Genomic DNA, 21,046 nt, shown 5'->3' with positions numbered 1-21,046 from the left:
TTAAATCAGAATAACGTATTCCTATTGAAATACCTAACTCATACCTCTTATTTGAAATTAACCTGCAAATCTTCTTCTTCACCAGGAGCCTTCCTCGGGCCCTGAAGTGTCTGAAGAGCAGGCCTTACAGCTGGTCTGTAAGATCTTCCGTGTCTCTTGGAAGGACCGGGACAGAGATGTCATCTTTCTTTCTTCTCTTTCTGCACAGTTTAAGCAGAACCCAAAAGAAGGTAGGAATCTAGCTCAGCAGTCTTACTGCAGAGTACTCGACAAGAAAATAAGATGTGAGATCTTTGCCCTCTGTTATCCACATTCACTCCATCTTGCTCTTGGGTTGTATTTTTGATGACAGGGATACTTCTTGATGAGGACACAGTTGTTTAGCCACTTTCTTCCCTTTCCACTGATCTTATCGATCAGTGGAAATGAACTTACTTTTCATTTCCATGATTTCTATAATACTATGTAAATAGGTTAATGGTCTCCATTTTCTCAGGGTTGAAGTTTTTCTCTTTGTAGTAAGAAGGTGCTTAGAGCGTTACCTCCTCTTTATTTATTTATTTATTTATTTTGAGATGGAATCTCACTCTGTCACCAGGCTGGAGTGCAGTGGCATGATCTCAGCTGACTGCAACTTCTGCCTCCCGAGTTCAAGTGATTCTTCTGCCTCGGCCACTGGAGTAGCTGGGACTACAGGCGCGCACCACCACGCCCAGCTAATTTTTGTAGGTTTTTTTTTTTTTTTTTTTTTGAGACAGAGTCTTGCTCTGGCACCAGGCTGGAGTGCAGTGGCGCAGTCTTGGCTCACTGCAACTCCCACCTCCTGGGTTCAAGCAATTCTCCAGCCTCAGCCTCCCGAGTTGGGATTACAGGCATGCGCCACCACACCCAGCTAATTTTTGTATTTTTAGTAGAGACAGGGTTTCACCATGTTGGCCAGGACGGTCTCGATCTCCTGATCTCGTGATCCGCCCGCCTTGGCCTCCCAAAGTGCTGGGATTACAGGCATGAGCCACCGTGCCTGGCCTCATTTTTGTAGTTTTAGTAGAGACAGGATTTCACCGTGTTGGCCAGGATGGTCTCGATCTCTTGACCTCGTGATCCGCCTGCCTCGGCCTCCCAAAGTGCTGGGATTACAGGCTTGAGCCACCGAGCCTGGCCTTACCTCCTCTTACGAAGTATAGATATAGTGGGTGGTCTCCAGGGATCCTGAGAGAAGTGTTCTGTATGAGCTATACCTGCTTTAAGTGCCTATGAAGCCATGTATAGACGGTGGAATTGGTCTATTTGGTTAAATTGCTTAGCAAGATAGAACATAATGACATTTTGCTGTGTTTCTGATATTCCACTTTAAGAGGCCAAGCTTGTAACAAAATAATAAAACTCTTAACAAGATATCAGCATCATAGGGCACTATCCTTTTTCTTTACAGTAGTCATTTGGAACGCAGAAGAGGTATGGGAGGTGTGCTGGAGTGGTTTTTTTGGCCTATCACTGGAATGTAACTTCCCTCATGGTAGGGATTTTTGTCTGTTTTACTCATTGATATATCCCTAGAAGGATATCTTGCACAAAATAGTCCCTCAATAGATAGATTTTAAATGGATGCGTGAATATCAAGGAGATCGCCTTTCTCTTTTCTATGCTGCCTATCTTCTGAGGAGGGAAAAAAAAGTCCTTTGTATTTCTGGAGGATAGATAAGACTATTTCTGATTTTACTTATTAACTCTGCTAATGGAGCAAACCATGTATTTGAAACTCTGCTACTTGTTATTCTTATTATAAATCTTAAGATTCTCTGTCTTACACATGTAAGTGGCAAATCTGTCTTACACATGTAAGTGGCAATTTTAAATAACCAAATCAGATAAAATTTCCATGAGTTAAAACAAGTGTCTTACACATGTTAAGTGGCAACTCTGTCTTACACATGTAAGTGGCAATTTTAAATAACCAAATCAGATAAAATGTCCATGAGTTAAACTTTTGTTTAGTGGTATTTAAAATGTATCTAAAGACCAACAGTAAATCAACTGGGAGCTGCAAAGAATAAGAAGGAAGGTAGAATGTAGCATTTGCTCCTGAAAGCCACATGGTGACTAGATGTTGGACCCTTCATAAAATCTTTTGAACCTTGGACTTAATAGTTTTATTACTATCTATAAAACATATCTAGACTAAGAAATATTAACCCAGTTGCATTTGTAGTATAATAAAGTAACCTCTATAGTTGGGAGTAGCTTCTTTTTACAATTAATATACATCAGCGGTAACTCTCAATGACTGTACCCCAACTTTCTTTTTAATAAACTTTTAATTTTGGAATAGTTTCAGTTAGTGCAGGGAGTTCCTATATATACTTTACCCAGTTTCCCCTGACGTTAATATCTTATATAACCATGGTACATTTGTCAAAACTAAGAAATTACTACTAACTAAACACAAGGCTTTATTTAGGTTTTCCACTAATATCCTTTTACCATTCCAGAATCTAATCCAGGATACTGCATCGAACCATTCGGGGTCAGCTGGCTTATTCAAGGGCTGTGTAACCTGTGTTCGAACTGTGTGTAACCTGTTCTTTATTCTGCCTTTCCAACAGTATTCTCCGATTTTAAGGACTTGATTGGCCAGATTTTAATGGAAGTGCTAATGATGTCCACTCAGACCAGAGATGAAAACCCATTTGCCAGTCTGACAGCCACATCACAGCCAATTGCTGCAGCAGCACGGTCACCAGACAGAAATCTCTTGCTAAACACTGGCTCCAATCCAGGAACAAGCCCCATGTTCTGCAGCTTGGGTTCCTTTGGTGCCAGCTCTTTGTCTAGGTCAGTGTGGTTCTCTTTGCACATCTTACTGGTAGTAAAATAACTGTGAACTACATAGGAGAAGGGAATGTTTGTTGACAGTGTTAATCAGTGTCATACAGGGTATGGTATATATCATATTTGGGGAGGTGGATTTAGTCATTGGAAGTGGAATTCTCTTTTCTAGATTATTATTTTTTGGCTCTCTATGGTTAAGATATTGCTAGATCAAATTTTAGAAGCAGTTGGCTGTGTATACTACATCATTCTTCGAATGGGGACTTTATCGTCTTGTAAGTAGAGCCTCTAGATCAATAGGGCAATTAGATTATAATTATTTAGATGTTTATCTGCTAGATATACTTGAACTGAAATGATTCTCCTTTAAAAGCTTGATATTTTCTGTTTTAGTTAGTTATCTCAAGTTTTTCTTTGATTTTTCTCTTCTTTCCTCCCTTTCTCAACTAATTTAGCCTCTATGAAAGTAGTCCGGCTCCCACTCCCAGTTTCTGGAGCTCTGTTCCCGTGATGGGCCCGTCTCTTGCCTCACCTTCCCGTGCAGCCAGCCAGTTGGCTGTGCCTTCCACTCCCCTCAGTCCTCACAGTGCAGCCTCTGGAACTGCTGCGGGAAGCCAGCCTTCATCCCAGCGGTATCGCCCCTACACTGCCACTCACCCATGGGCGTCCTCAGGCGTCTCCATTCTGTCGAGCTCCCCAAGTCCCCCTGCCCTCGCCAGTAGCCCCCAAGCAGTGCCCGCCAGCAGTTCCAGACAGAGGCCCAGCAGCACGGGTCCACCCCTACCACCCGCCTCACCCAGTGCCACGAGCAGACGCCCCTCCTCCCTGAGGATCTCTCCTAGGTATTTATCCCACAGGAGAGTTGCGTGTATGTTTGCGGTGCAGGGAAAGGAGATTAACACGGTTTGGAAGAAGTGCTGTGTGACACTGACTCTGTTAAATTGTTGTTTTGGGTTATTAACCTGTGTGGCTAACTAGTTTGGTAGGCACGTACTCTGAGTCCATGCTTCTGCCAGGCTCTAATCATGCTGGAAAGTTTGGGTTGCTCTATTCTGTTGTGAATCCCTTTCTTCCCTTTGAGAGTTGGGGCACACAGGAACCCTTTTTGGCCTTTTGTCCTGTTGCCAGTGGTAGTTGAAATGCTATCAGACCAAGCAGGTGTGGGAGCAAATCTGGGCCTGGTGTTTTTTACTTCTGGTGAGTGGGGTGGGTCGGTTCATGTCCTGACGTGTTGAGTTTTAGTTATATGTAAGTTCAGTCTCTTAGAAGGAAGCAGTATCAGAATTCCACTAATCCAGTGGCCCCTTCTCTCAAATGTACCTGTATGTGTTTCTGTAATTTAGGTGAATTATGTTTCTGCATGTCAGTGGCCAAAAGTTTTAGTGTATGGTTTATTTAAAAGGACAGCAGTTGCAAAAGCTTCTCCCCCTCTTGTTTTTTCTTTGTTCTCTGATGGCCTTTTTTGCTTTTGTTGTGGTAGTATGTACGACAATCCTTTCTCCTTCCTCTTCCTCGCACTTTCTGGGGACAGTAGTGATGAAGAAGATGAAGAAGAAGATGATGATGATGGTGATGGTGATGATGAAGGTGGTGGTGGTGGTGATGATTTTTCTTGTGTCCAGTTTGGGTCCAGGTATCAGAGGAATGGAGTCTTACCCCTGCATGTGCGTAGATGCTTAGGAACTAACTTCTATAAGCTCTAACAAGGGGTGTGCTTTGAATCCAGGCAGGATAGGGTCAAATGAGGTGGGCTCCAGAGTATATTGATGTGTTCAGACCTTCTCATGGGATAAAGTAGCACATAGGAGAATTTTCTTTTTTTCTTTCTTTCTTTTTTTTTTTTTTTTTTTTTTTTTGAGGCAGAGTTCTGCTCTTGTTGCCCAGGCCGGAGTGCAATGGCGCAATCTCGGCTCACGGCAACTTCCTCCTCCTGGGTTCAAGTGATTCTCCTGCCTCAGACTCCCAAGTAGCTGGGATTACAGGCACCCGCCACCATGCCCGGCTAATTTTTGTATTTTTAGTAGAGACAGGGTTTTGCCAGGTTGGCCAGGCTGGTCTCGAACTCCTGACCTCAAGTGATCTGCCCGTCTCGGCCTCCCAAAATATTGGGATTACAGGAGTGAGTCACTGTGTTTGGCCCCAGAATTTTCAGAGTTGTCGCCTGGCAAGTTTGGAGGAAAACTTTATGTATAATCATTTTTCAAAAGCATGAAAACAGATTAAAGATCAGTCATCAAGTTTATCCGCCTTTAGATCTAAAATGAGGGACCCTTCATTTATCTATTGCGAGAATGTTATTGTGAACTACCAGATGTGACAACTTGTACTCTCTGAGGCATGTTTTCTTAAGTACAGTTGCATGAATTGCTGCTATTTAGTAACGGGAGAGGGGCTGGGATTTGGGGGAGGTTGTGTGTGTGTGTGTGTGTGTGTGTGTGTGTGTGTGTGTGTGTGTGCTCCCTTCCAACCCCCTCCCAGCCTCCACCGCCCCCCTGTTCACCCCCATTGAGCTCAGTCTGGGCAATCCATCGAAGAACATATGAGGTCATACCATCTGCATAACTGTGACTTTGCTTTCATGTCTAGCCTTAAATTTCTCTTAGCACCTCCTGGACCTCAGTGAAGCCAGACCCCATTTGTTTAAAGAGCCTTTGAAATGACCGCAGAGGCTGAAACATAGTTCCGGATGTTGCTGAATGTTTACCCCTGGAAACCGAGTGAAAAGCACTACTTGGGTTGTGTAGGTGACTTTGAGCAAGAGAATATAATAGCACCTTCTTTCTAATCCTCTGACTCATTGTCTTACAATTTTGCTCTTATAAATTGAAGTTTCCTGTGGACTGAGTTGGTGTTTGTGCCCAGCACTGTTCAAAAATAACTCCAGGCTATAAATAAAGACTGCAGTAGGAGTTAGGTACACTTCATTCAATTCGATGGTGTTCAGAAGAATCATTAGAGAATACGTAAAGAGACAGAGGAATGTTGATGCAAGGTTGAATATTGATTCAGGAAGGTTGATATTTGTATTACGTTGAACATTTTATCACCATTTCTCAAGTAAATTTCCCAAAGGTGAAAGTGTCTTTTTCACGTAGATAAAATCCTATTGCATGATTATAGTAATAAAGCAGGCATCCTTCCTAGGAATCAGTTTCCACATGGTAAAAGTGCTGTGTTACCTGTTTTACTGTAAATTTTCTGTGGGAGAAATTCTCTCTCCCTGGCCTATTTAGTTGTAACTTTCTCTAACAACCATATCAGATTGTGTGCTGCTCTTACTAATACCTCTCTTTCTGGACTTCTAACACCCCAGCCTTGCCTCAGATCTAAATTCTCTCCCTACTAGGAGGAATAAAATGTACCAAGTGTATAAAAATAGCTGCAAATACTCATGGAGCATTGTGCGCCAGATGTGGTGTCAGCTCTGTCCATGTATCAGCCCCTTTACTCCTCGCTGTAGCCTGCTGTGAGGAAGTGGCGGGGGGAACGGGCGGGGCCGGGGGGACAGACAAGAGGGTCAAAATCATAGAAATGCATTCAGACTTGAGCATCCTGAATCCAGACTCATGTTCACCACCGCACCGTGCTGCCACCCACTTTTCCATTTCTGCCCAAATAGGTCTTGTTTGTTCTTGTTCCTTACTACTGTTTTTGCTGCTGAGAGTCTGTGCATCTACTCGGTTCCTTTGGCAGGGAAGTGCCAGCATTTCACTCCTTAATTACAAAATGCCATCCCAGTCAGTTGATATGTCCCTTGTTGGCCGTTACAGTGAACTGTGATCATCCAGATTTTGGCAGCTTATAGGTTCTTAGTTGATATAAAAAAGAATGCCAAAGCATGGGTAAAAATACATGACATAACTACGTAAACAAGTAGAAGAACTTAGGGTTCTTCTAAGTAGGGTCAGAGCCAAGATGAGCTAGCAAAAAACCTTGTTACTTTTTTTTTTTTTGAGACGGAGTCTCGCTTTGTCACCCAAGCTGGAGTGCAGTGGAGCGATCTCGGCTCACTGCAACCTCCACCTCCTGGGTTTAAGCAATTCTCGTGCCTCAGCCTCCCAAGTAGCTGGGATTACAGGTGCATGCCACCACACCTGGCTAATTTTTGTATTTTTAGCAGAGACAGGATTTCACCATGTTGGCCAGAGTGGTCTCAAACTCCACACCTCAGGTGATCTGCCCACCTCGGCCTCCCAAAGTCTCAAACTTCTGACCTCAGGTGGTCCGCCCACCTCGTCCTCCCAAATTGCTGGGATTACAGGCGTGAGCCACTGCGTCCAGCCAAAACCTTGTTACTTTGAGCAGTCAGCAAAGAAATAGTATTTTATCCTTCCCCCTTTCTCATTGATCTTCCCAGAATTTTTTTACTCTGAAGTAAGCAATTTTAACACTCACTTCTTGCCTGGTAAGACTAATGTCATAGAAGAAAGAATCATTAGGGGTTGGATCGCTCTCTCCATCTGCTGGCCCAGTGGATTCGATGTCTTACAAATCTTTTTGGAAGTAGTTGGGACATACATTTATATGTTAAGTATTTATAGGGGTGATGATAAGGATTAATTTTAAAAAGGTAAAACATTCCTTCTGTAATGTTTTGCAGACTTCTGAGAAAAGAACTGTTTGAGATATAAAGAACTGCTTTTTGCGGGAGTGGTATAAGTGAGTGAAGTGAGAATTACCGTGTGTGAAAAGATAACTGTTGGGTGGTGGGCTTAATGCATGGGTGATGAAATAATCTGTACAGCAAACCTCCTGTAACAGACCTTCATATGTACCCCCAAACCTAAAATAAAAGTTAATAAAAATCAATAAATCAATAAATAAAAGCTGGAAGTTGATCTGAAAAAAAAAATTACCCCATGATAAAGGTACCGCAGAAGTTATCCGGAGGAAAATGTTTCTAATTGTTTCCTAGGAAGTTGATGACTAGAAAGAAATTTGGTGGTTTTGTGTTTGTTTTTTAACTGTAAATATTTCAGTGAAGGAGGTCAAATCTTGAATGTCACAAGCCTTATATGAGTAGAGAAAGGGAAAATTAGTGAATAGTGAAAAACGTTGACATTGACTCTCCTGTTTTTGCTGATTGTCACTGCTTGGGGTTGAAACATAGAAACAGTGGAAAAGAAATCATTCTGGCTGGGCACAGTGGCAAGCACAGGTAATCCTATCACTTTGGAGGCCGAGGTGGGAGGCTTGTCTGAGCCCACGAGTTAGAGGCTGCAGTGAGTCGTGATCATGCCACTGCACTCCAGCCTGGGTGATAGAGTGAAACCCTGTCCCTCTCTTCTCTCTGTCTCTCTCTGTCTTTCTCTGTCTCTGACACACACACACACACACACACACACACACACATACACATACACAGTCTTTCCACCATATCTATCCCTAAGATCCCCCAGTGATTTCCCTTCTCACACAGAGTAAAATCCAAAGCCTCTGACCATGGTCTACAAGGCCCTGCATCTCACGTACACTCCACATACTACACACACACACACACCACGCGTTACACACACCCCCCCACACCAAGCACACATGCACATACGTGCCCCATTCTAACTTAATCTCCCTCTACTTGTCTACTTTCCCTAACTCATATACTGGACTCCTGTTCTTTGCAGGTAATACTCCCTCCTGCCTTAGGCCTTTGTACTTGTTTCTCCCCTTCGGACCACTCTCCCCACTAGACAGCTGTATGGCCGGCTCCCTCACTCTCCTCGGGTCTATCAGAGGGTGGCCACTGACCTCATTGTCTCAAACATTATATAGAACACACACGCACCCACGCACGCACACCGTCGTTCTTCATCCGCCTGGTTCCGTGCACTATTCCAGGACCTACAGCAGTGCCTAGAACACAGAACATCCATTAGCAACATTGGTTTAATGAATTTATAGTGCCTAAACCTGCACAACTCTGACTTTGCCTTGCTATTAGAAAATGCAAGGCCAGGTGCGGTGGCTCACACCTGTAATCCCAGCACTTTGAAAGGCCGAGGTGGGCGGATCACTTGAGGTCAGGAGTTCAAGACAAGCCTGGCCAACATGGCGAAACCTCTTCTTTACTAAAAATACAAAAATTAGCTAGGCATGATGGCATGTGCCTATAATCCCAGCTACTAGAGAGGCTGAGGCAGGAGAATCACTTGAATCCGGGAGGCAGAGGTTGCAGTGAGCCAAGATCACACCACTGCACTCCAGCCTGGGCAACACAGCAAGACTCTGTCTCAAAAAAAAAAAGAAAGAAAGAAAATGCAAATTCCAAAGGCTGCATTTGAGAAGTCAGTAAATGGGAGAGTAATTATAGAAGAAACTGAAACAGAGTCGCTTTAAGAGCAAGTTTTATTAGTGCATTTAAAATGGGATTCAGTCTGCACAGATCTGATGCACGTGTAATCCCTAGGCACATTTACATTGTGTTTTCAGAAGGATGCAGCTCTGTTTCTATTATGTGAAGTAATTACTTAGTTACATTGGACTGCTAATGTAGTTATCAGAAAGTGGTTTGCATATTCTCCCAGAGGGAGGTATAATTTTCTAGATGCTCTTAGGACTTCAATATGACATATTTCCAAGATTTTAGGATGTCACAGTTGTAAAAGCATCATGAATTTTGTACAGCTGAGGGAAAATATTAAATACTACTTTAAATATGTAGAAATATTTCTTTTTTGTTTTGTTTTGTCTTGTTTTAGACGGAGTCTCGCTCTGTCTCCCAGGCTGGAGTGCAGTGGCGCGATCTCAGCTCACTGTAACCTCCATCTCCCAGGTTCAAGTGATTCACCTGCCTCAGCCTCCCAGGTAGCTGGGATTACAGGCACCCGCCACCATGCCTGGCTAATTTTTGTATTTTTAGTAGAGACAGGGTTTTATCACATTGGCCAGGCTGGTCTTGCACGCCTGACCTCAAGTGATCTGCCCCCCTCAGCCTCCCAAAGTGTAGAAATATTTCTCCATAGCATAAATTTATGCATGTACTATATTCCGCTTTCTCCTTCAGTATCACACTCAAAATTTGAATCTACCTCTTTCAGTTTGAATCTAAAAATTCTTGTAAATCAGTTTTTGACCATTGACACTTACGCTTGTATTAGTGAAACTGGCCACTTTTCTTACTTGTGATCATGATTTACTCTGGCACCTTTAGGATTAATATTATAATTTTGAAACATATTGACAAATACTGAGGTTGATGCTACATTTCCTGTTTGGTTAAAGCTTTGTTTAACTCCCCCCATCTGCCGCCTTGCAAGTCAGCTTGTTTGGTGCCTGGCTGGTGATCACTGTGTTAGTCCATTTGCATTGCCATACAGAAAGGGTAATTTATAACGAAAAGAGGTTTAATTGGCTCATGGTACCTCAGGCTGTTCAAGAAGCATGACACCAGCATCTGCTTCTTGTGAGGGCCTCAGAAAGCTTCCAGTCATGGCAGGAGGTGAAAGGGGAGCAGGCAGGTCACATGGCGAGAGCAGGAGCAACAGAGAGGAGGAGGATGTCCCAGACTCTTTTAAACAACCAGATCTCACGTGAACTCACTGAGTGAGAACTCACTCATCACCAAGGGGATGGTGCTAAGGCATTGGTGAGGGATCTGCCCCCGTGATCCAGTCACCTCCCACTAGGCCCGTGCTCCAACACTGGGGACTGCATTTCAACGTGAGATTTGGACAAACATCCCAACCATATCAATCACCAAAACACACTGAGCTCTTTTAGCTTTGAACATTCTCTCATATATCCTGAGTGCCTTTCCTTGCATTGCCTGGCACAAGAAAAGCAATCGTCTACATAGTCTTCTACATACATTGTCACTTTTCATGTGTGAGTGCACGGTTTGTGAAAATATTTCAAGTGGCAGTGAGGGTTTCAAATTTAAGTTAAAATGAAGTCGGATGTATTGCTAGGAATGGGAGTAATTTCAGTGGCAGTTGCATGAGCCAGCGCCATCTAAGCCTGCTGAGTTCACAGGCACGCTCACATGCTGGCTGGGGGTGCTGCATCAGACTGAGGCCTGGCAGCTGGCAAGGACCTATTGACATCAAACATACGATGCTTTTCGGCCGGACGCAGTGGCTCACGCCTGTAATCCTAGCCCTTTGGGAGGCCGAAATGGGTGGATCATGAGGTCAGGAGATTGAGATCATCCTGGCCAACATGGTGAAACCCCGTCTCTACTAAAAATACAAAAATTAGCCAGGCATGGTGGCGTGCGCCTGTAGTCCCAGCTGCTCAGGAGGCTGAGGCAGGAGAATCGCTTGAACCTGGGATGCAGAGGTTGCAGTGAGCCGAGATTGTGCCACTGCACTCCAGCCTGGGTGACAGAGCGAGACTCCGTCTCAAAAAAAAAAAAAAAAAAAAAAAAAAAAAAGATGCGTTTCTTCCCAGAAATGTAAAGATGTGAGAAAAATGGGGCTTATTATCAAGAAATAGAGTTTCATATTTTCATTTTAAACATGAAGAAGATCTATTTTCATTGTCATCTGCAAGAGCTGTTCATAGGAAAATTACCCTCAATTGTGTGTGGGTACAAGCCTGTTTTAGCAAAGTTCATCCTTGCAAAGTGCAGTGAATATAGTCACTGAGTTATGAATGTTAGCAGCAGAGGAGGGATCGCAGGTCTTGAAACTAACTAAAATTGCTACAAGCAAAGATAGATATTTATTTTTTCCTTTCTGGGGGTTCCCTGCACTTCTCTCATTGGTTGATGGCTTTTTCTGTTTGTTCTAGTGTGTGTTTTTCCTGTGCTTTATTACAGTACTCACTTTTCAGTTATCAAGCCAGTCAGCAGATACCAGATCCTGCCATTAATTAATAAAGTATACCAAAAAATTAGTTGCTATAAAGACACAATAATTGGCCAGGTGCTGTGGCTCACACCTGTAATCCCAGCACTTTGTGAGGCTGAGGCAGATGGATCATTTGAGGTCAGGAGTTTGAGACTATCCCGGCCAACATGGTAAAACACTGTCTCTACTAAAAATACAAAAATTAGCTGTACATGGTGGTGAGCGCCTGTAGTCCCAGCTACTTGGGAGGCTGAGGCACAAGAATTGCTTGAACCCAGAAGGCGGAGTTTGCACTGAGCAGAGATCACACCACTGCTCTCCAACCTGGATGACAGAGCGAGACTCCATCTCAAAAAAAAAGACACAATAATTAATTGCCTTTGTTTGTTAAGGGATCCCACACGGACCTGCCCAGCCTTGTCATGACTCTGGTGAGGGCTTTGTAGGTGGCTTAGTTTTACCTACTCAGTCGGCAGGGAGTTGGCTGCCTTGTTTCTTTGACTGCTTCTCAGCCTCATTGTCTCCCTTTGCTTTCACCTGTCAGGCCTATGTTATAGGTTGTTGGAGTTCAAATTTACTAGACTCTGGGCTGAACGCCTTGAATTTCAAAGTAGCATTGGTTTCTCCTTCTTACTGAAATACTTTAATACCATACTTTTTTTTTTTTTTTTTTTTTTTTTTTTTTTTTTAATAGCAGGCCAGGCTGGTCTCGAACTCCTGACCTCAAGTGATCTGCCCGCCTTGGCCTCCCAAAAGTGCTGGGATTACAGGCATGAGCCACCGTGCCCAGCCAATATCATAGTCGCTCTCTTGCCCAGGCTGGAGTGCAGTGGTGTGATCTCAGCTCACAGCAGCCTCTGCCTCCTGGGATTTAAGAGATTCTCCTGCCTCAGCCTCCCAAGTAGCTGGGATTACAGGCACACGCCACCATGCCTGGCTAATTTTTTTGTATTTTTAGTTGAGATAGGGTTTCACCATGTTGGTCAGGCTGGTCTCCAACTCCTATACCTCAAGTGATCCACCTACCTTAGCCTCCCAAAGTGCTGGGATTACAGGCATGAGCCACCGTGCTTGGCCAATATCATACCTGTATTCCAAGGTCAATTATGTGTAGTTTTCCAAAAGTCTAAGGACAATGATGTCCATACAGACATGTGTCCTTTAACGAGAGGGATACATTCTGAGAAATGGATCGTTAGGCAGATTGGTCATTGTGTGAACATCATAGAGTATACTTACACAACCTAGATCATACAGCCTACTACACACCTAGGCTATGTGATATATAGCCTGTTTCTCTTAGGCTACAAACCTGTACTGCATGTTAGTGTACTGAACACTCTAGGCAATTAGATGCTTATGCCAATTATGGTGAGTATTTGTGTATCTAAACATGTCTAAACATAGAAAAGATACAGTAAAAATATGGCATTATAACCTTGTGGGACCACTAGGGTATATTTGGTCCATCATAGAGTGAAATGTTGTTATGTGGCGCATGTGTTACAAATGTGTTCCAAAATTAGTTATGCATATCTATCTGTCTGTAAAACATGTCAATTCCTCTTGGTCCTGTTAGTTTCTAGACATTAATTGTGTGTCCTGGGTTGAAGTAGGGATGTGTCTCTCACATTCCTGATGTTCCCATACTTTTTTTCTTTTATTTTAGGACAGCGTCTCTCTTTGTCGCCCAGGCAGGAGTGCAGTGGCATGATCTCGGATCACTGCAACAACCTCCTCCCACGGTCAAGTGATTCTTGTGCCTCAGCCTCCTGAGTGGCTGGGATTACAGACGTGTGCCACCACGCCCAACAAATTTTTGTATTTTTAGTAGAAACAGGGTTTCGCCCTGTTGGTCAGGCTGGTCTTGAACTCCTGGCCTCAAGTGATCCACCTGCCTTGGTCTACGAAAGTGCTGGGATTACAGGCATGAGCTCCCATAGCCGGCCATATTACCATCCTTTATCATCTTCTGTATGTAGGTTTTTTGGCAAGTTTATGTTTTCTCATTTTCTTCATTTCAGTACTCCTTACTTTTTCCTGTCGTAATTAATCCGTATGTGTCTTTTATGTATATCAAATCCGTTTGTGAGTTACACACCAGATTTGTTATGTGGCCTGTCAATGGTTGATTTTAACTTTGTTTAATGTCCTCAAATTTAACCCTTGTGCTTATGTTTGGTTTTTATCTCAGAGGATAGTTACTACTAACATAACAGTGCTTCACAGTATAGACTGCTGATATTTTACAAAGCACCTCCACATTATTTCATTAAAACCCCACTGCAAAAGAGATGGAGGTTCTAGGTTCAGGTAACAAGTAAGCAGTGGGGTTGAGACTAGAATCCACGTCTGGTTACTCCTAGTACAATATTTTTGTTTTGTCTTTTACTATACTACTTTACCTTTTTCACTAATAGTTTTGGAGTTTTTATGTTGATAGCAAATATGTTCATGTCTCCTCCTAACTGGAGAGTTTCTTAACCTTTGGTTCTATTGCCAAATGTTAGATGAGGGCTTTTGAGATCCATGGTAGAAGTCACAAAGATGAGGGCTATTTTGTCAGTCCCTTATAACTTCTCCCCCAAAGAGTTTGATTACAGCAGTAGCATAGTCTGGCTTTAACCTACAGCTCTCTGAGTGATGCCATTCTTTTTGGTTAAAGTACCTGTGATGTCCCTTCCAATGCCTAACACTTGGTACCAGTTCTTAGTGCTTCTGGTTTTCTAAGTTGCCACCTGCAGTAAGAAGCAGCCCTTCTTAGGTCCCTGAAATGTTACCAAAAGTTACTATTGTTGGCTTTGGAGCAGGTGAAACAAGCAGTCAGGGTGGATCTTGGCCGCATGGGTGTTTGTGCTTTGTTATGTGTACAGGGATCCTAACAGGCTTTCTGCTGCAGAAATGCAAACTCTGCCAAAAATAATCAAGAGATAAGAATCAGAATTTCTTCTTGTCTTCTCTGAAGTTTGGGAGCCTCTGGTGGAGCAAGTAATTGGGATTCCTACAGTGACCATTTCACCATTGAAACCTGCAAAGAGACAGATATGCTGAACTACCTCATCGAGTGTTTCGACCGAGTTGGAATAGAGGAAAAAAAAGCACCAAAGGTAATATGAAATGGATTAACTTAAAAAAAAAAAAAGCCTAGTTATTTGTTTGATTATCCCCACCCCTGGAGCATTCATTCATTTATTCAATCAGTAAAGCAATTATTGAGCATTTGCCATGTGCCAGGCACAGTACTAGGAACTTAGGATGTGTCGATGAACAAAACAGAGATCCCTGCCCTCGTGGAGCTCACATTCTAGTAGAGACAGAGCCAAGGTTTGAACCTAGATGGCCTGGCTTCAGAGTCCTCTCTTGACCACACTGTAGCTCGGTACCGCCAGTGACTCATATGGCCCTGATAATTCTACTGCTTTGTTATAATAACCAACATTATAGAGCCTCTGTAGATTGCCAAGGACTGTGCCAGGTCGACATTAGCTTGTATCCTCAGTTGTTCTGTTAGTGCAGTGGAACCCGGTATAACATAGGCATTCTTTTTTCAACATATGACTAAGCAAAGGACTCTCAGAGAGATTAAGTACTTGTCCAGAATCACGTAAATAATAAGTTGCAAGGCTGGGCTTAAACTCAGTAAGCTACCCTTTTCCCATCACTTCTCTTGACTGGCTTCATTGTTTTCTCATTTTATTCCTATTTCATTTTCTGATTTTAGTTTTACGTTAGAAACGAACCTCGTTGCCCACTGGTTAGTTTCATATTTGTAAAGGGCCTTCTTTGGGCTTTGTTGTACTTAGCCTTAGTGGAAGCGAAATGAGTGGGCATGTCTCCAAGGTTTTTTTGTTTTTTTGTTTTTTGAGATGGAGTCTCGTTCTCTCACCCAGGCTGGAGTGCAGTGGCGCTATCTCAGCTCACTGCAACCTCCACCTCCTAGGTTCAAGCAATTCTCCTGCCTCAGCCTCCTGAGTAGCTGGGATTACAGGCACCTGCCACCACACCCAGCTAATTTTTTTTTTTTTCTTTTGAGACGGAGTTTCACTCTTGTTGCCCAGGCTGGAGTACAATGGCACAATCTCGGCTCACCGCAACCTCTGCCTCCTGGGTTCAAGTGATTCTCCTGCCTCAGCCTCCCGAGTAGCTGAGATTACAGGCATGAGCCACCATGCCCGGCTAATTTTGTATTTTTAGTAGAGATGGGGTTTCTCCATATTAGTCAGGCTGGTCTCTAACTCCCGACCTCATGTGATCCGCTCACCTTGGCCTCCCAAAGTGCTGGGATTACAAGTGTGAACCACTGCACCCGGCACACCCAGCTAATTTTTATTTTTATTTTTTTTAGTGGAGATGGGGTTTCACCATGTTGGCCAGGCTGGTCTTTGTTTTTTTTTTTTTTTGAGATGGAGTCTCACTCTGTCACCAGGCTGGAGTGCAGTGGCGCAATCTCGGCTCACTGCAATCTCTGCCTCCTGGGTTCAAGTGATTCCCCTGCCTCAGCCTCCTGAGTAGCTGGGACTACAGGCGTGCACCACCACGTCTGGCTAATTTTTTGTCTTTTAGTAGAGACGGGGTTTCACCATGTTGGCCAGGATGGCGTCGATCTCCGGACCTTGTGATCCGCCCTTCTTGGCCTCCCAAAGTGCTGAGATTACAGGCGTGAGCCACCGCGCCCGGCCCAGGCTAGTCTTAAACTTCTGACCTCAAGTGATTTGCTTGCCTTGGCCTCCCAGAGTGCTGGAATTACAGGTGTGAGCCACCGCGCCTGGCCTCCAAGGTTCTTAAGTATAAGTTTGGTCACCTCAAACTTACGCTTCTTTCTTCTCTGACATCAGTTTCTGCAGAGGCAGTACACTTGGAAGGCACAGTTACTGTAGCTCGTTCACTAAGAATAAAGGAAGAGGAAAGCACGCTGTTTACTGATGGTCCATCCCTTTTAACTCTTATTTTTAACAGCATGGAATTGTATTGTTTGTTTCTTGTCGTCCTCACTTCCACCTTTCCTTTTCAGATGTGCAGCCAGCCAGCAGTCAGCCAGCTTCTGAGCAACATCCGCTCACAGTGCATATCCCATACTGCTTTAGTACTACAAGGCTCCCTAACACAGCCCAGGTATGAAGACCCGTGACGTGCTTGATTAGCAGGCAGAGAGCCCTAGCCATCAGTGGACATCAGGCTCTCTGGCCATTCTTGCACCACCTTAGTAACTCCCTTCCTCACCTGTAAAATGAAGGTCCCTTTCCTTCGCTAAAATACTATGAAAATAAACACTCCTTTCTTCCTCATCTTCTAAAGTAGTACAAAGCATATTTTAAAAAGAAATTAGTTATGTTTTAAGAATTCTGCCTGCTTTTTGAAATAGACCATTGTTGAACTATGTGGACAAGCATGGCAGAAAATTAGTAACTGACTATACAGCAACTGCCTGAAGTTGGTGGAGGTATTTGATAAAATGTGTAGATCATCACACATGTATAACACGGTCAATTTCTGTTACTGAGTAATAAACAATAGTAATGGAATGGATAGTTTAGGAATCAACCAAAGTGCTACATTATTTGCTTCTGAGAATCCTATAAAGGTTGCAAATTTTTGTTTTTATTTTGTTTTTAAAAATTTTTTTTCTTTGCCTCTCAGTCTTCTAAAGGTAGCAAGTTTTTAAAAAGGATGTGTATTTCATTTCTTTTATATAAAAAATATCTAAAGGGAAAAGCTTACATTTAAAAGTTTAGGCCGAGCATGGTGGCTCACACCTGTAATCCCAGCACTTTGGGAGGCTGAGGCTGGCGGATCACCTGAGGTCAGGAGTTTGAGACTAGCCTGGCCAACATGGCAAAATTCCGTCTCTACTAAAAATACAAAAGACTTAGCTGGGCATTGTGGCATGTGCCTGTAATCCCAGCTACCTGGGAGGCTGAGGCCAGAGAATCGTTTGAACCCAGGAGGTGGAGGTTGCAGCCGAGATCGTGCCACTGCACTCCAGCCTGAGTGACAGAGCAGGACTCTGTCTCAAAAAATAAAAATTAATAAAATAATAAAAAATTAAAAGTTTACAGGCCAGGCTCATGCCTGTAATCCTATCACTTTGAGAGGCCAAGGCAGATGGATTGCCTGAGCTCAGGACTTCATGACCAGCCTGGGCAACATGGTGAAACCCTATCTCTACTAAAAATACAAAAAATTAGCTGGGCATGGTGGCACGCACCTGTAATCCCAACTACTGGGGAGGCTGAGGCACGAGAATTGCTTGAACCCGGGAGGTGGAGGTTGCAGTGAGCTGAGATCACGCCACTTCACTCCAGCCTGGGCAACAGAGCAAGACTGTCTCAAAAAATAATAATAATACTAAATAAATAAAAATTCACAAACATAACATTACATTTATTTATTCTAGGTGTTCTTATGTTATTTTGTATGCCATAACCATATGTTTTTGAAACTTTTCAAAAAGAAGGAAAATTATATACATGTACCAAAACTTTAAAAAACGTTCCTTGATTAAAATTAATAAGCCCTCAGCCACTACTAATATTTTTTCCCCCAATTTAGATGAGGCATAAAGAAACATATAATACGGCCAGGCGTGGTGGCTTACATCTGTAATCCCAGCACTATGGGAGGCCAAGGCAGGTGGATCACCTGAGGTCAGGAGTTTGGGACCAACATGGTGAAACCCCATCTCTACTAAAAATACAAAAATTAGCCAGGCGTGGTGGCAGGCGCCTGTAGTCCCAGCTACTTGGGAGGCTGAGCAGGAGAATCACTTGAACCCGGGAGGCGGAGGTTGCAGTGAGCCGAAATTGCGCCACCATACTCCAGCCTGGGCAACAGAGCGAGACTCCATCTCTAAAAAACAACAAACAACAACAACAAAAAACATATAATACTTCTTTTTTATTTTTATTTATTTATTTATTTTTAAGAGACAGAATCTCACTCTGTTGTCTAGGCTGGAGTGCTCACTATAACCTCAAACTCCTGGGCTCAAGCAGTCCTCCTGCCTCAGCCTTCCAAGTAGCCAGGACTCCAGGCACACACCATCTTGCCCAGTTGATATTTTCATCTTTTGTAGAGACAGAGTCTTGCTGTGTTGCCCAGACTGGTCTTCAACTCCGGGCCTCAAGTGATCCTCCCACCTCAGCCTCCCAAAGTGCTGGTATTGCAGGCGTGAGCCACCGTGCCTGGCCATGCTTCCTTTTTTCAGTGCTTCATTTTTAAAGGGCTCTATGTAGGAAAAGATGAATTCTTTGAAAATTCCCATAGTGTCTCATTAAAAAGACCAAAAAGTGATTACTATTGGTAAGAAGGGTTAGCTTTCGCCTGAAACTATTTTGCAGAATATTTGGGAGATGTCAAGTTTGACTTTTGACTGGGCAGTTGTTGCTGACATGACATTTCACGTGCCTCTGTAGTGAGTTGACTTCATCACCGTCCCTAATGTTCATGGGTCCACAGGTCCTTGCAGCAGCCGTCCTTCCTAGTGCCGTATATGCTGTGTAGGAATCTCCCATATGGCTTCATTCAGGAACTGGTGAGAACCACTCACCAGGATGAAGAAGTGTTCAAGCAGGTACGGTCGTATGAGTTTGCTCTTGCAAATTTTAGCCTGAGAGCCTCTATGTCGAGGCTAATTTCTGACCATACGTTGAAAACTTTTGCCTGAATTCGAACATCCATGTGTTATTAGAGAGAAGGCCTACCCAATATTCTTTTGAGGAAATCAGATTGACAGCTGCATTGTTCAAATCATGTGCCCATTTCAACGAATCAGTCAAACATCTATCTTCTAAACAAGGTCTACACTAGGTGCTTCGGGCAATATGAAAAAAATATGTAAGGCCCCGTTCCTGATTTCAAGGAGCTTTTAAAACAAGAATACCCAGAGACGGCATAAGGCATGATATGCATCTGCCAGATAAGTAGTGTCAAAAATTCATTCTCTGAGTTTGTAAGATTAACTTAATGACCATATTAGCTCATTGGCAGCCTGCATGCCATATAGAATCTTTGTCTTCTTCCCACTAGGAAAGATGTCTCATATCTTCCTAATTATTTCATTTGGTATTTATACATTGTTTTGGTATCTCATTGTGTAAAGCCAGGTGAAAATGCAGATATGTAGTGCTTAAAAATAAAGCTGTGTACGTAGTCTTGAAGGTTTCTTCCAAGGTGAAACTTTGTTGTTAACATTGCTGTTTGAAGGACCTGTTTGGGAAAGTAAGCACTTTGCCTTTAGCAACTGTCACACAAGTTTTTTCCCTGATGAAAGGGCTTTTATCAAATTTTCTTACAGTTTGCTGTATCATCACTTCCTTTTTTGTGACTACAGAGAATAACAGAGGCAATAGCTATAATTGGTATGATTCCTTTCACTCTGTTTTATACCTAAGATTATTTATAACTGTTAATTTTAAGACCTTTGAATTCTTGGGAATTGTGTTTTCAGCAGTCTTCAAAATATTTGTAAAAGAAGCAGCCAGGATCCAAGAATAAAAATTCCAGTTAGTGTTGTGTATTCTGTCTGGAATTCACTAGCTGTTTATCTTAGGTGATGATCTTACTGACTAATGGAAATATTAATGGCAACATAGTGAGCTTTTCTTCTCTAGAAGGGTAAGTGAACTCTCAGGAAAATAAATCACTGTCGGCCGGGCGCAGTGGCTCACGCCTGTAATCTCAACACTTTGGGAGGCTGAGGCGGATGGATCACCTGAGGTCAGGAGTTCGAGACCAGCCTGGCCAACGTGGTGAAACCCGGTCTCTACTAAAAATGCAAAAATTAACTGGGTGTGGTGACGGGTGCCTGTAATCCCAGCTACTTGGGAGGCTGAGGTAGGAGAATTGCTTGAACCAAGGAGACGAGGTTGCAGTGAGCCGAGATTACACCACTGCACTCCAGCCTGGGTGACAGAGCAAGACTGTCTCAAAAAAAAAAAAAAAAATTACTGTCTTGGAAGGTTTGAGTGATGCACTACATTAAAGAGGTAATGGGTAGTAATTAGAATACTTTTCCTATTCAAGAAGATACCATTTGAGGAATCGAGTAGTTCTCTCTATATAAAATCAGCCCAGTGACCAGCTGAAAGGGGTATATTGAGCCTACTTTATTCATAAACAAACTTACACAAGAGGTTATGAAATGACCTCAGGGTGTTTTTTGTTTGTTTGTTTCCCCATCACCAGCTTTGGACAGAGAAGTCCTGCATTTTTTAAATTAAGATGAAATTCATATAACATCAAACCACCGTTGTTTTGTTTTGTTTTGTTTTGTTTTGTTTTGTTTTGTTTTGTTTTTTGAGATGGAATTTTGCTCTTGTTGCCCAGGCCGAAGTGCAATGGCATGATCTCGGCTCACTGCAACCTCCGCCTCCCGGGTTCAAGCGATTCTCCTGCCTTAGCCTCCCAGGTAGCTGGGATTACAGGCGCCTGCC

The 21,046-nt window shown here is 43.1% G+C and overlaps 1 protein-coding gene across 9 annotated transcripts in view; it reads left to right on the top strand.

Annotated features, from left to right (window-relative positions):
- Positions 1 to 21,046, top strand: part of UBE4B (ubiquitination factor E4B) — a 148,777-nt gene that overhangs the window by 70,051 nt on the left and 57,680 nt on the right. For 5 of the 9 annotated variants that reach the window (XM_024356273.3, XM_016953845.4, XM_024356274.2 and 2 more), the window contains 7 exons: positions 86 to 230; positions 2,604 to 2,832; positions 3,285 to 3,671; positions 4,310 to 4,462; positions 14,581 to 14,722; positions 16,627 to 16,727; positions 19,071 to 19,185. In XM_024356273.3, the coding sequence (XP_024212041.2) occupies positions 86 to 230; positions 2,604 to 2,832; positions 3,285 to 3,671; positions 4,310 to 4,462; positions 14,581 to 14,722; positions 16,627 to 16,727; positions 19,071 to 19,185 (1,272 nt within the window). The remainder of the gene's footprint in view (positions 1 to 85; positions 231 to 2,603; positions 2,833 to 3,284; positions 3,672 to 4,309; positions 4,463 to 14,580; positions 14,723 to 16,626; positions 16,728 to 19,070; positions 19,186 to 21,046) is intronic. The other 4 variants (XM_024356276.2, XM_063786433.1, XM_063786443.1 and 1 more) reach the window with 2 other exon arrangements.

The sequence above is a fragment of the Pan troglodytes genome, chromosome 1 (assembly GCF_028858775.2).
Source record: "Pan troglodytes isolate AG18354 chromosome 1, NHGRI_mPanTro3-v2.0_pri, whole genome shotgun sequence".
Taxonomy (NCBI): domain Eukaryota; kingdom Metazoa; phylum Chordata; class Mammalia; order Primates; family Hominidae; genus Pan; species Pan troglodytes.
This window is presented reverse-complemented; position numbering and strand designations above follow the sequence as displayed.